At 39.1% G+C, this 15314-nt stretch overlaps 1 protein-coding gene across 3 annotated transcripts in view; it reads right to left on the bottom strand.

Annotated features, from left to right (window-relative positions):
* Positions 1–812: 812 nt before the first annotated feature.
* Positions 813–15314, bottom strand: part of RRAGD (Ras related GTP binding D) — a 25448-nt gene continuing 10946 nt past the window's right edge. For 2 of the 3 annotated variants that reach the window (XM_026654190.1, XM_026654196.1), the window contains exons 2-7: positions 12291–12586; positions 11595–11794; positions 10689–10803; positions 8300–8442; positions 4799–4947; positions 813–2411 (exon numbers count right to left, since the gene is read on the bottom strand). In XM_026654190.1, the coding sequence (XP_026509975.1) occupies positions 2260–2411; positions 4799–4947; positions 8300–8442; positions 10689–10803; positions 11595–11794; positions 12291–12586 (1055 nt within the window). In that variant the 3' untranslated portion in view covers positions 813–2259. The remainder of the gene's footprint in view (positions 2412–4798; positions 4948–8299; positions 8443–10688; positions 10804–11594; positions 11795–12290; positions 12587–15314) is intronic. The other variant, XM_026654201.1, reaches the window with a different exon arrangement.

The following is a 15314-nucleotide window of genomic DNA, read 5'->3' as shown; positions in this document are numbered from 1 at the left end:
TAAAAGCCAATAGTTTCTCCTTAGACTAATATTCACTTAGACATATTGCATTCTTATCTTCCATCTCAGCTGGCACTCTACTACCATGATGTTGGGCACAGTAACAAAAGCTAAAGAATTGTATAAGACGTTCCAAGATGGTCTTATAACAGAATATAGTGTATGTATTCAGCAAGACTCTCAGTGACTATGTTTGCTGTTGGTAAAAACGCTCCATTTCTGTCATAAGCCAAAAAATACTGGTGGTTTTAGTCCACAATTAAAGGTGCAGCATTAAAATTTTTTTTAGGGTGACCAGACGTCCTGATATTTACTTGTTTGTCCCGCGTCCTGACCAAGTTCGGTTGGGACATGAATTGTCCCGATATTTTGCCCCCCGGCGCACAGGCGGAGGGTGCTCATGCCCCCCCGCCCCAACTCCGCCCCCTTCCTCCTCCATTGGATCCCTCCCCCCATTCCCGCCCTTGCCCCGCCCCCAGCCCCGCCCCCTCACTGCTCCATTGGATCCCTCCCCAAATCCCCGCCCTGGCACCGCCTCTTCCCCAAGCACACCACATTCCTCCTCCTCACCCCTCCCTCCCAGGCTTGCGCTAATCAGCTGTATGGTGGCGCAAGTGCTGGAGGGAGGGGGGAGAAGCAGGACGCAGCACCCAGCTCAGGGGAGGTGGAGGCGGGGCGTGGAGCTGCCGGTGGGTGCTCAGACCCCACCAATTTTTCCTATGCTCCGGCGGCTCTTGTTTTTTTTTTTTTTTTTGCTTTTTGCTTTTGTTTTTTCCTCCGCCACCGGCTCTTGGGGGGTTTTTTTGCTCCGCCGGTACCCCCCCTCTCCCAGCATCCCAATATTTCACATCTCTCATCTGGTCACCCTAATTTGTTTTAACTGAATGTGTACTTTTTAACAAAGGAAACTTTCAAAAGTGCTTCTCCCTTATCTTTTCTGGCTACGAGGTTATCCAGTGAACTCTTGCAGCTGTTCTAGAGCCATGTGCACATAAGCCCTATGTAGGAGGCGTGGGTACAGGAGCTGCTCTCCCTTGTGTGCTCTTTCATTTGGCAGAGCTATTCTTTAAGCTACAACTATAAAATGAATACAGAATTGAGAAGGCATGTTTTACTTCTCCCTGCCCTCCTTTATAGGGTGGGTAATGCCGTAATTGCTGCAAGAACAGATCTGCCGCTGTGATCAGTGTTAAAACAGAAAGTAGCTACATCTATGTAGATTAGACTAAAAGAGACCAATCCTTCAGTCCTTATTTAAGAACTCCCTCTGAAATCAAAGGGAGATTTGACCCAAGTAAAGCAAGTAGAACTGGGCCCCAGCATGAGCAACTTTAGGATTTTCCTCTAATGCTTTAATATACCTGAAACTTTATATTATATTGGTATGACAGAAATGAAATACAACCTTTTTCTTCCTCCCATTGTAGAGGCTCAGACTCTCAAACTAAGCATATAAATAAAATCCTTCAGTTACATACCCTGTTCCTGAAATGTTATAAAAACACCAATGCAGCATAAAGCAGTATTACAAAATAATAGCTGTATAGAAAGTTATTTTAGAGATATATGTTGAGGTAAATTATAATAAAAAGCCCAACTGAGAGGGCATTACCAGTGTTATGGAGAAGTTTGGGTAGAGTTTAGCCAAAGGCCTGTTTTACAAAACCTAATTTTTACCTACCAGTTGGTAAGGCTCTTATTGCTATCATACTTCAAAATAAGAATTCTTCAACTTACAAATTGAAAAAAAATATATGAAGTTAGATTTGTATGAATGTTATGTATTCTGTCATAAATTTTAAAAAAGTAATTGTATCAAGTTTTCTTGATTGTTTAGTAAACAATTTGTTTGTAGCATGTATATAAACTACACTATATATTTTACCTGACACCATGCATGAAAATCAGCATAAAAAACTAAGTTTATCAAAGTTTAACTCCACGAGAACACGAAAAAAGTGCAAATTATGTACCCAACATTTCTGTCACAGCTGATTTTTCTTAATATGGCCTGGAAAAAAGTTTACAGCATATATTAAGAGAATTCTTACAAGAACATATATTCACCTCAATGTTTATATACAATATTTTGCTCAAAGTGCTCACTGTATATGAAAAAATTGACTGGATAAAAATGTTTAAACGGTGCCTTTTTGAGGGGTTGGGAGGAAAATCCATGTAATATATCAGTCCCATTTCTCTTCCCCTTCAGTCAGTGCAACAAGAGCCTTGCTGTCAACAATGCCATTAGAACTTCAGCTACAGTGGTGCTCTAGGTGTGCCATTAGGGGTGGCTCTTTTATTTTTTTGCATCTGGCTCTGATGTTTTCTAGATCTCACTACTTTCATTCTCACTTCAAATACTTCATGTATGGCCTTGCGAAAACAATGGAAGTTGTAGTCTATTAGTCCTAGAAAAAGAGAGAGACAAAAAGGAAAAAAGAATTTTAAATTCTAAAAACTTTATACAATATTAAAATACAGTATCAAATTAACTTATTTTCCATATTTTATTTACTAATGACTCACTTAACTGGGTCAATCTTATGGACAATGATTTTTCATTTACTGCAAAAGCACATTTAATATTAAAACTGAATTATTTACAGTGTATTATCTCATGATTCTGTCCTAGATTTCCATGTTATTTAATATATTTATTAATGATCTGAAAAGCAGAAGCGGTGGAGACAGAAGAAGGTAGCAAAATTTGCACATGACAGAGTTATTTAACTTGGCCCTGGTCTACACCTAAAAATTAGATCTACCTAGCCACATCACTCAGGGCTGGAAAATGTTTTGTGCCATGTGCAATGTACTTAAGTTGATCTAACCCCCCACCGTAAATGCAGCTAGGTCAATGGAAGAATTCTTCCATCGACTTAGCTATCACCTCTCAGAGAGTGAATCAACTACACTGATGGAAAAACCCCTTCCATCAGTATAGGAAGCTTGTACACTGCATGACTATAGCTACAGTCCCATAGTTGTGCCAATGTAGCCTGGACATAGTCCTACCTGGTCTTGACTAAAGGTAAGAGGAACTTCAGGGAGACCTAAACAAGGTAGGTGAACAGGCAACACGATGGCAAATGGAATTCAATGTCTATAAATATCAAGTAATGCATATTGGAAGGAAAAAATGTAAAACTACTCATACACTGAACAGGGTTCTAAATTAACTGTATCAGCTCACAGGTGGGCCCTGGGCATCACTGCAGACAGCTTAGTGAAGACTTCTGATCAGTGTACAAATATGTTAAAAAAAAGTGAACAAGACATTAGGTTGCATAAAGAATGGGATGGTTAATCTTATAATGCTTTTTATATTAATCAATGTTGCAGTATCATCTGGAATACTGTGTGCAGTATTGGTCATCCAATCTCAAAAAGGGTATTGCTGAACTAGAGGGAGGTTCAGAGAAGAGTGGGAAAAAAAAGATAAAGAGCCTGGAAAGACTCTTATGAAGAGAGATTGAAAATAACGGGGTTGTTAGAAAGGAGATGAATAAGAGGTGACATGATAAAAGTATATAAAATAATGAATGATCTAGCACCAAGGCCGTTAAGCATTGTTTGTTCAGTACATGCTTTGTTTTCTAAAGTGTAGTCTTTTCAATAAGTACCCCAAAATTACACTCCTTGCACACTATAATGCAGCATAGTTACAGAAAAATTCACTATAATAAAAGGATATAATGGAGAAGGTCTTAACACAGTAGTACTAGCACAGCAAAATTTGGGTTAAGCCTGTCAGACTTGCTTTGGAGTTCTTTACAATTTCATGACTATTAGTGTTAGCACAACTTATAATATTAAAAATATAAGAGCTAATTCCAGCTTCAGTGCTAAGGAAATATCCCAGTTTGACAACACCAAATATACTACAGCTATATATTCACACCAACACCAGTCAATCATTCTATATTGATAAGATACCCACTATGACTGGAATTCCATAAAATGAGACAAACAAGTCCTCTAATCAATTCACTGAACAGGGATAGCACCAGTATTGCTGACCTGCTTACGTACATTCATCTTGAGAGGGAGGAGGTGCATTCTAGGGCTAAGACAATAGTTCATTCTCCACAGCTCAGTCTCTGAGACTGTCAAGTATGGTTATTAGAACCAACAATACTGGTGGGTTGGGAGACACACAGACACCTCTCCATTAGGAATCTGACCAAGACCAACAGCTCAATGCACACTGGCCAATGAACAGCTGGACAGTGAACTACAGTTGTTAATACTCACCTTGGCAAGAGTCAGAGTGGTTACTCACAAGCTTCGTACCTGATATACAAAACCTGAAAACTGCCTGGTTTCCAAACATGCAGTTTAAAAAAAAAATCTCAAAGAGGCAAAAACAAAACAAATCTTTTCTTATTGAAAAGTAAGGACTCAAACGATTTTCTCTTGGGTTCTGTGGATAGGATATTACAATTACATATTCTTATATCAATAAGTGCAATGCAAAGTTAGCGAAGATGTGCTGAAACATTATTTTTGTATTAGTATAAATGGAAGTCTTATTGCTTTTGACATTTAATTGTATGGCTTTCTTTCATACAGGAAAGTTGTTAATATATTTATCATTTCATCTTATATGAGTGGCAACACAAACACCTCATAATTTTAAGCACAATGATATGAAAGCCATATCAAAATATGCTTTTATTTTATATTTGTGATACCACTAGAAGTCATAACATCATCTAGGGACAACCCCACAGTTACTCATTAGCTTGTGAATATGAAGTAAAAAAATCGATTACTACAAAAAAATTAAAAATACCTTTTCTCTCAAAGCTTTCTTCTCTTACAAAACAAACAAGAGCAAGGAATTTTGTCACCTCCTTTAGATAAAGGACAGTTGTATTGTTCAGTTTTATGATTGCTGTTGATTCTTTGTCATAAGGTGTTCCCGCGCCATCTTCTTTGAGCCTAAGTGGCAAAAATAAAAAAAAACATGTAGTAAGTCACTGGACAAATTTGAATTATCTGTCTATATAGAACCTTCCATCTAAATATTTCAAAATGTGCTTATGAAAAATTCAGCTTCATAGCTTCTCTCTGTGAGATAGGTATTATCCTTATTTTACACAATATGAAAATTGAGACAGAGAGGGAGATTAAAGGATTTGTTTAAAGTCACATAGGAAGTCTGTGAGAGCTGGGAACAGAACCCAGATATCCTGACTGTCACATACCTGAAGTAAACCACACTTTCCTGTCTGTTATAGACCAATCTACCACAAACTTGTTTGCATTTTTATTAATATACAACACTCTGACCTTAGTTCAAATAAAGACTGTGAAACAATTACTCTGTTCTGGCCTGACAATTCTGAGTATAGAAACTTGATTTGGGTAGTGTCAGCTGACTGATAGTTCAGGTCAATGCATTAAATTCCCCCCAACGCTCCCACTTATGCAACAGTATACCAAGAGGAGAGACTTCTTCCTGACTCAAGCTGATAATCAGCAAATACCTGTGATAAACCTTGTAATTTGATCCCAGTAGTGTAAATGCACATAGCAATTTTATTACTCTAAATGGGTAATGCGCCCCAGTTTCATGAACTATTTGCATCAATATCTTGGGGCAGCAAGTTCAAGATTCCACATTCTGTGGATATGCATTTCCTTTGATTCCTTTTACATTTGTCTTCAATTTATTATATGTCATCTTGGTCTTGTATTTGGGGAAAGGTCAAATGTGCATCAGAGCAGCTTCTCTGCAGTTTAATGTCTCGATCATTTACTCTTCTCTCTCTCTGCAAGCTAAAATAATCCTAATCAATTTAAAAAAATCTGTATACTCAAGTCTTACCTTATGTCTCTAAACTACACTATATCTCAATAAAATGACAAATAGAGATTTTTAACTGGTCACAAATGCTAAACAGTTATTTAAAGAGCACATGGGACAGTCACAGTTTTTGCACACGCATATAAGGTGCCATGTCCACTAATGGTGCACAACAAGTAATAAATTAGATCTGTTTATTTTTGATGTACACAGCAGTAGCTTTTTCCTTAAAATATAATGTCACAGAAACTGATCCTTAATTATTATATGTATCTGCAAGGCACAAGCTTTTGGAAGATTAGTGAAGCATCTGAATTCATGCAATCTGTAATAAAATATAAACTTTAAGAACATTCTACATTTTTTCTCCCTTTTTAAAAATCTAATGTGTACTTTACCTCAGCCAAAACTATGCTTTGTACATTTAACAGAGCTGTAAAACTTTGAGAGCCAGGCAAATGATTCAAATGCTACCTGTAAGATAGGGCCTTTTTTAGAAAGAGCTTTGCCCACTTGTTATCGTTAAAGACCCTATTGTAGTGTTTGCAGGTACCAAAGACCACCACACAGTCTCTATTCAGTATTTTATGGATTAACCTTTAGAGGGCTGTGTTCCAGGATGCACTATTTCTACCTCACTATGATCCTGACTTCAGTGGGAACACTGGATGTTCCACACATCTCAGGATCAAGCTGTAACAGGTACCTTAGAAGATTCAGAGTTACAGCAGTGAAGTGTATGATTGCTAATGAAAGGAGATGGGGAAATGAAAGTCAAGATAGCTAGGAACAAAAGTATGGGAAGGAAGGAGGCAAGGAGTAGCATATGCTCAAGTACCATTTGGTGGCAAACTAAACAAAAATAGTAATGGGAGCTGCACTTTACAACAAAATGGCAAACATTTGTGTGTGAAATTCAACACAGAGATTCACAAAAGAATGTCATTTTAAAAGGATGGTCCCCTCCCCATTTCTATTTGAATGGCTATTATTAGGGCCCTATCAAATTCATGGCTGTGAAAAACACATCACAGACCATGAAATCTTGTCTCCCCTGTGAAATCTGCCAGGGAAGGGCAGAGGTGGGGGCGCCCCAGCCAGGGCTCCTACCATGTGCCAGGCTCCAGCTGCTAGTCCTGGCGGGGCTGGGGAGGGACAGGACTTCCTTTTCTCCTGCAGAGGCCACTCCCGGGGCCGGTCAGATGCACCGCTGGGAACCTTCCCTGGCTGCAGGAAGCTCTGTGCCCCCACCCCGTTTCCTGCCCCCATTGCTCCCCAACCGCAGAGGGAGGGGTCACTGTACAGGGAGCAGGAGCAGAGCTTCTTGCAGCCAGGCAGCTTCTTGGAAGAGGAGCAGCACCAGGAGCGGCCCCTGCAAGAGAAGAGGAAGACCTGTCCCTTCCCAGCCCAGCCGGGACTAGCAGCTGGAGCCTGGCGCATGGTAGGAGCTCCCGGCTGGGATGCCCCCAGCCAACTGCGCTAGAACCAAGGGAGCCAGGGGGCCATGCCCCCCCCCACTTTAACCTGGGTATAGTTGGGGGGGCAGGGGTGGCATTGCCCCCCCAAATTGCAAGCCACGGGCAGGCCTGGAGTGACGCCAGCAGGGGCTGCGCTTCACAGTGGGGCAGTTGCCAGCGCCGATCTGTGTCTGCCGATCCGTGTCTGCCCTAGGCTTGCAGTTTAGGGGGGCAACACTACCCCCACCCCCAAACTACGCCCATGTTAAAAATGGGGGGCATGGCCCCCAGCCTTCCTGGTACTGGTGGTCACCCACTTCTACAAAGGTTCCGGAACCTTGTCCCCAGCACTGCCCCTCCCCAGCACTCGACGGTTAAAGGGCCCTTGGGTTGGTGGGGGGCGGGGGGGAAAGACCCACAGCACCCTCTGACTATGGGGCCAAAGGCGGTCACCGACCCGTAAGGCCAGCCCTTTCTCCTCCCCAAAAAGTGATGACCCCACACACACCAACCAACTCTCATGTCTGTGCTGCCCGCTGCTCTCCAGCTGCCCAGATCTGAAGGCAGCACCTCCGTCAGCAGCAGCGGAAAAGTAAGGGTGGCAACACCACAACCTCCCTACAATAGCCTTGAGACCTCCCCCAACCCTTTTTTGGGTCAGGACTCCATGGTTATAACACCATGACATTTAAGATGTAAATATCTGTAACCATGAAATTGATGATTTTTAAAATCCTATGACCATGAAAACCCTATGACCATTGATCAAAATGGACCATGAATTAGTTAAGGCCATAGCTATTATCATAGCATATTTAAAGTCTCCATGGGATTACATGTATTTGGGATACTTTAGGTGATTTCCCATTCACTTCGACATACAGTACTGTGTTACCTGTAAATTTGCAATGTTTCAAAGTCATTCCAATCTGTAGGACATTCAGTTTTTAGTCACCGTATAATATATTCTAGCCTAATAAGGTGGCTAAAGAAGATTAACAAGCATGATTAACAACAATCTACTTACCCATAGATACAAGAAATATCGATAACAACATCTATCATATCACAGCAGAGCTCATAAGTTTGCATATCCACTGGAGTACTGTCCGTTGCAATATAAATTTTACTGACTACATCAAACAGAAATGCTTTCTCAATCCCAGAATTCTATAAACAAAGAAAAATATTCTTTAATATTTAATATTCTTTAATATTTAAAATATTCTTTAAAGGTATATGTATAAGTCCATTTATGCTGCCTAATATGGGTCTGAACTGGTGCTACAGCAATTCCATAATTCCAGAAGCCTTGAAAACCTCTGATGAACAGTTTTTGTAGTTGAGACAAACTCAGTTAAATTTCACTCAGTACTGTTTTCTTTCAAAAGAACTATTTAACAAATATTTATAGATTAAAGTGACCTTCCTGCCACCTTTCTCCTATTTCCAGGAATTAAGGGATTTCAGCCCAGGGTATGGTTCAGCACAACAGCCCATAACATTTTGGGCAGCTTAATTTTAAAGGACCTCTAATTCATCCATCAACACAAAGGGAACTAATCCTGGGAACGCCCATCAGTAATAATAGGTGTCATGGGCTTGAATTTCTTTTATTTCAATGGGAAAATATAGACCATAGATTGTTCTTAATAACACTTTCTAGTAATCAATTATTGAAATTTACAAACTATACACTCTGGATATCTTAGAATTCCTCAAAACCCAAGAACAAAAATATAATATAACATTTGATTGTCATATCTGACCAAAATGGCATCTGCACGATTTAAAAAGAAAAAAAAAATTCATTTTGACACAAAAATTCCTCATGTACTTCAGCAGATGGCAAAATTCATTTAAAAATTCAGGTTTTACAAAAACACAAGATTTTAATTTCAATGAAAATTACTATCTAATTCCCCTATTATTTTAGTCTCCTGCAGTGTTTGAAACTTAAATGTATAGTTTCATACATGAGTTGAATATGAAACTGAATAGGAAAGTTCTATAAACAAGAACGAAAATGACTAATCTAGTTTGTATTTCCAAGTGTGAGAAATACAGAATAAAGAAAAATCATATAGATAAATGTAAAATAGATATTTAAAATCTTCAGAGTTTTATAATCTAAGAGGTCATAATCAACATAGTTAAGAAAATCTGACTTTTAGAAAAATGCTTTTTCATATTTCAGTATACCTATAGTGGAGAAAGGAGAGGGTGGATGAGAGAATTCAGAAGGGAAGAAGAAATTGCTCAGATAAAATTAGTGACAGTAAAAAAAAAAGGGTACACATACACAGAGAAAGAAGTCTGAAAATATGAAAAGAGAAGGATCAATATCATTATATATTGTTACTTAGGTAAGGTATAGAAACAAGTCAATACCCTAAAATATTCCAGTAATAATAATAGGAAGTGCATAGAATATCAGCGTTATGTTACTTTTTAGGAAAGTGTGGGAAGAATGATTGAAATATCAGTCTTGCCCTTGTTGAAAACACTGCCAATACTCTAACAGACTTCGATGGGATTGTGCCTAATGTACTGTTTTGCTTTTAAGAAAGTGAATCAAGTTTGTTTTACCTCAAAAAAAATCAGGACTGAAGTTTCAGGGACATGCACCTGTGATTCTAGTTTGGGCCTGCTTCTAAATAAGGTTTCTTTTATTGTTTTCAGAGTACCCCACAACACTTCACAGACAAGAAAGGTGCTGTACAACATAGTTTCTAAATATATCCAAAAATGTAAACACACCTTAAAAGAAAACATATTAAACAAATATGAGAGAGTGATAATACATAAGTAGGAAAAAGAAATGGAAGGAAGAGGTAATATCCAATACTAAGATAAAACAAGTTCCAAGAGCTGGAAGTTGAAGCTACACAAATTCAGATGAGACATAAGACACAAATTTAACAGCGAGGGAAACTAACTGTTGGAACAACTTACCAGAGACCGTGGTGGATTCACCATCACTGGCAATTTTTAAATCAAGACTGGATGTTTTTCTAAAAAATATACACTGGTTCTAACAGGAATTAATCCAGGGAAGACCTCTGTCCTGTGTTATGCAGCAGGTGAGACTAGATGATCACAATGATCCCTTCTGGCCTTATAATTTATGAAAATGTCAAGTGCTATTTAAAAACAAACAAACATAAGCCATACCACACAGACCTAGGTCACATTCAAACCAATGTCTAAACAGATGAGGGATGACTGGGCCCAAATCCTGCATGAGCTAGACACCCTAAATTCCTGCTGACTTCACTTGAAACTCAGTGTGCACAGCATCTCTCAAAAAGGCACTTAACAGATTTTAGGATTCAATTGTTACAGAATAAATCACAAGTTTTCTTGTATTCAATCAGTTCTATGCAAAAATCTAGAAAGTACACAAAAGTACTTACTGAGATAAAGATGTTAAGGAGGTTTTCCAGTGTTGGGAGCTGTGGAATCAGTTTCTGTACCACTTTGCTAAAGGCTTCAAATATAGAATGATCATATATGCTTGTCAGATAAAAGCTGGAAAAAATGTCACCATATTTTCCTTTTAGCCATATAAAAGGAACATTCTGAATCTGTCATAATGAGCATGTAAAATATTTTGAAACACAAAGTACTTGAAGTTATGCATTTTCCCCTTGTGATCAGAAGTTGCATAATGTTTCTAAAACACAGTTCTTCAACAAACTGAAGTCAATAATTAAAACAATTACATATATTTTCAGGGCTATATTTAACATGATAGTACACAATATGAATACATGAAACCATAGATACTGCAAAGCTGTTCTATATATGGAATTTAATGATCTAGTTCCCACTTCAATATCCTCTGGAAAGCATTTTCTGTATACCAGGAGAGCAATACTACATAGCTTTTATGTATTGCTTTACATCTTGAAAATAGTAGGGATGAAATTAACAATGAAAAGGTGCCACCAAAGTGATTAGCTACTCTATGAATTAGCATGTTTGTGAAGCACTATATCATTATGATGGCATTTTTTATTTCACAACAAGTCCCAAGAACGGCATTAAAGTTTCTATTGTCCTGTAGCTCCCAGTTTGTTGAAGTGCATTATTTCCAATTTTCTAAAATAATCTGCTCTTTCTACAGACTGAATAATTTAGTCAAAGGCATTATGTTTTCCCTTAATAGTCATATCTAATAAATTCTTGTTGCCTGCTACTTCAGTAGATTAGAAAGTGATAAACTGTCTATCAGATAGGCTGCTCTGGTTTCTGGCTTTAGCATTAAACATGGCTTTTATTCTTTTCCAGCAGACTCTGTGCACAGTTGCTTCTCTCACCTGAGGTGAATTTTCTCCAATCCAGCATCTGCAAGGTCATCATTTGCCCTCTGGTGAATGTCTCTTTGGGTTTCAATCTTATGATCATCAGACAAACCATCCACTTTATGAATAAAGATTTCAAAGTTGATGTCTGGATTCACTTTATAAGCTCTGGTCACGGTGAGATGCAACCTAGCCAAGGCCTCCATATAATCATCCTAATAATGGAAAAATAAAACCCACAACCTTATGACAAACAGTTATGAGACAAAAGCGAAGTTTTATAAGATACTTGCAGACACTTCTACAGTTCAAAATTCCTTTGTTTTAAACTTCTGTGATCATAAAGGCCTATACCTGCACAAAAGCCCAATTGCCATCACTAGCAAGTCCATGCAAGGAACCAGAGACTTTAAAGCAGACTAGTTATTTCTGCATTTAAAATAAAAACTAAAACTAGGTTTTGAAACTTTATTTGCAAAAAAGAGGTTAAAAAATAACCAACTCTGTCAACTTAATTGTAATTGGTGGTTATCATCTTCAAAAGCACTTAAGTCCCATTAAAAGTCAATAGGACTTAGACTCTAAGTGCCTTACGTGCTTTGGAAAATTTGACTGTCTCTGTGTTTGCATTCCATTTGCCTATAGCTGGAGGAGAAAAATGACTAAGACAAACAGGTGGCCTGAATACCACCCTTATAATAGTCTCTTTACCTGAGAATCTATGACAAATATCAGTGCTCCAGTGCCTCTGAAAATCATCTCATAGTCAAACGTAGGGTCAAAGAAGTCAATTTGCCCAGGAAAGTCCCATATCTGAAAGTTAACAAAGGAGCTGTTGGAAACATCTTCTCTGCAGATCTTGTTAGTGCTCTCCAAGAAAAGGGTTTCATTTGGAGACATTTTGTGAAAGACAACTTTCTGAATGGAAGACTTCCCACTTCTTCTCAGTCCCATAAGTAGGATTCTTGGCTTAACTTCAGTACTGAAGGGGTCACTGAAATCCAGAACTGAATAAACCACACAATAAGAAGAATGATACACTCCAGCAGGGATAAATTACAACAGTTGTATTTATATTAAATACTATATTATATGCACTTTACATTTACTTACATTTTGCAGTGTTAATTACACTACTTTATTTTATGTGCATTTACATCTGCATCTAGACTACAACTGCCAAATCTCAGAAACTGGAAAGAAAGATATTTAAAATAAAATTTCTTCCCTCTCCTAAACTACTGTTTGAGAACCTACTACTTCTCATCTGAAAAAAAGAGGAAGAGTGCTCAGGGCAAGATACCTGGGTATAGAGCTATTAGGTGGCATCAAACACACATGTTCACCCAAAAAACAAACTCTTCATGCCTCCCACAACCTAAAAACATCTAGTCTAATCTCCATTATAATCAGATATATATTTTTTCAGCTGTGTTTTTGTGGAGTAATAGGAATAACCAGCATCCAGTTAGGGAATGTACACTCTTTAAGGACCATCACTCCTTGCTGTCACTTCACTATTTATCTTACTGCTCACTGATGCCCGCCATGTAGCCAGGATGCTCAGCAGCCCTAGAATGAGAATTTGGTATGTTACTATTGTACTACACTGTAATTGGCATCAGAACAGAGTTAATAGACCAGACCTATCAGTGCTGACAATTTTGGACCTCATATTGCAAATCATCATGTGCAGAACTCCCACTGAAGAAATCACAGTTCTGTGTGCTGTGCATTTGCAGGACCGAAGCTTCAATGAACATTTTAAAATGATGTACAGTAAGGCATGAGGGGGAATCAGATATGTGTTGCAAGTCCCCAGCAGGGACTTATTTTTCCACGGTGTAAATTGATAACATGCTTGCAGTGACTGGGATGACAAAAAGAGGGTTTTAAAATGAACCCCTTAATTGATATAATGGTAGAAGCATAATCGCTTTTCATTTCTCCCCAGCTTGAAGCCTTACAGCCATAGCAAGATCACCCTTTTTATACAGTAAGTCTGCAACCCAGCAACCTTTCAGACTCTCACTCTACCTGCATCAGCTGCTTTGGAGTGCAGGACCTTAAGAATAGATACTCCTTTTGGCCTTGACGCTGCAACCCCGCAATTCCGTTCAAATTACTTTTGCTAAGATACTCTACCTGGCTCGTCACTCTAACTACGTTACTCCCCTCTTTGAGTCCCTCCATTGGCTCTCCCTCCTCCACTGCTACAAATACTGTACAAACTTTTCCTTGATTTTTTTTATGGCCTTTCTTAATTTAGATCTACCTAATTAACTGTTCTATTATGAGGTAAACCCCTGCCTTTGCTCTGCCAAGGATGCCAGTCTTCATCACCTGCTTATCTGTTCCTTCACACTTTCTCTTATGCTTACCTATACACAAGGGAAAGATTCCTTTTCAAAATCCACATGGCTACCCCCTTATTCTCCTTCAGATCTTTCCTAAAAAGGCACCTCTACGGCAATGCCTACAAGTCACTGCTGACTGAAAATGGTTTAGTAGGTAGCAGGTTGCTATTACTGCTGATTAGCTGTGTGAACAGTTCATAGGTGTAATAAGCCAATACATGATGAAACATGCTTCTGTTATTGTTATCTCATCCACCCACCTTGATTGCTTATTTTACACACCTGTTATACCATGTCTTTAGATAATAAACTCTTTTGGGGCACGTGCCTCTTTTCGCTCAGACTTAATACACACTATGATCTATCACCTCAGGTATATGTGCATGAGGTGGAGATCAGAGAGCCTCTCACAAACTGTAAAAGAATCAGAGATAATAAAATTATCAGGTAGTTTTTGGTGTGGAGGAGTTATTGTCCATAGCTCTAGCCTAAAAGTCTTCATTCTTATAACACCGGCCACTGCAGCTCAAACTAAAAAAACAAACGAAGATAGTTTTCTATTGCACTCTCATTTTATGACTCAGTCCTTCCATCCCAATTGTGATGCTCAGTAACTATCAAAGAAATGTTAGAAGCATCTTTCTTTTTGGACTAATGCTTTGTTTTAAACAATTCGCTTCTTTCTTATTTGGTTTTATTTAAAAAAAAAAAAAACTGACAGTATTCTCTCACATGCAACCCAGCTTTGAAAACTTGCATATGATGTATGTATCTGTGCATATGTGCCGGCATGTTATCTGTTAATAGCCATAGCATTCAAAAACAACACCAGAGACAGATTGTCACAGTATTGATGTAGGTAGAAAAAAGATGATCCCATTAATAATGCAAAGAGAAAGGGATTACCAGGCTGCAGTTTAGCCTCCATTTATGTCATTTAGATTCAAGAGGGATCATTTTGTGGATCTTGACACAGACTCAGAAAGCACTTGCCTAGTGATCTTCCTTGTATTTCTATGCAAAAGATAAGAATTATAGGGTTACCATAATCCAGCAAGCAAAAAAGAGGACGGGAGGAGCCCCGCCCCTGTCCTGCCCTAGCCCCGCCCCATCCTGCCCTAGCCCCGCCCCTGCCCCTCCCACTTCCCCCCCTCAGAACCCCCAACCCTCCCCCCGCTCCTTGTCCCCTGACTGCCCCCTCCTGGGACCCCTGCCCCTAACTGCCCCCCAGGACTCCACCCCCTACCTAAGCCTCCCTGCCTCTTGTCCCCTGACTGCCCCCTCCTGAGACCCTCCCCCCATCCTAACTGGCCCCCTAGGACTCTACCCCCACCTGTACCCTGACTGCCCCAACCCTTATCCACACCCCCACCCCCAG

The sequence above is a fragment of the Terrapene carolina genome, unplaced genomic scaffold, assembly GCF_002925995.2.
Source record: "Terrapene carolina triunguis isolate 2854851 unplaced genomic scaffold, T_m_triunguis-2.0 Scaffold42, whole genome shotgun sequence".
Lineage (NCBI taxonomy): Eukaryota > Metazoa > Chordata > Testudines > Emydidae > Terrapene > Terrapene triunguis.
The sequence above is the reverse complement of the archived record's forward strand: the minus strand, read 5'-3'. Positions and strand labels throughout refer to the sequence as shown.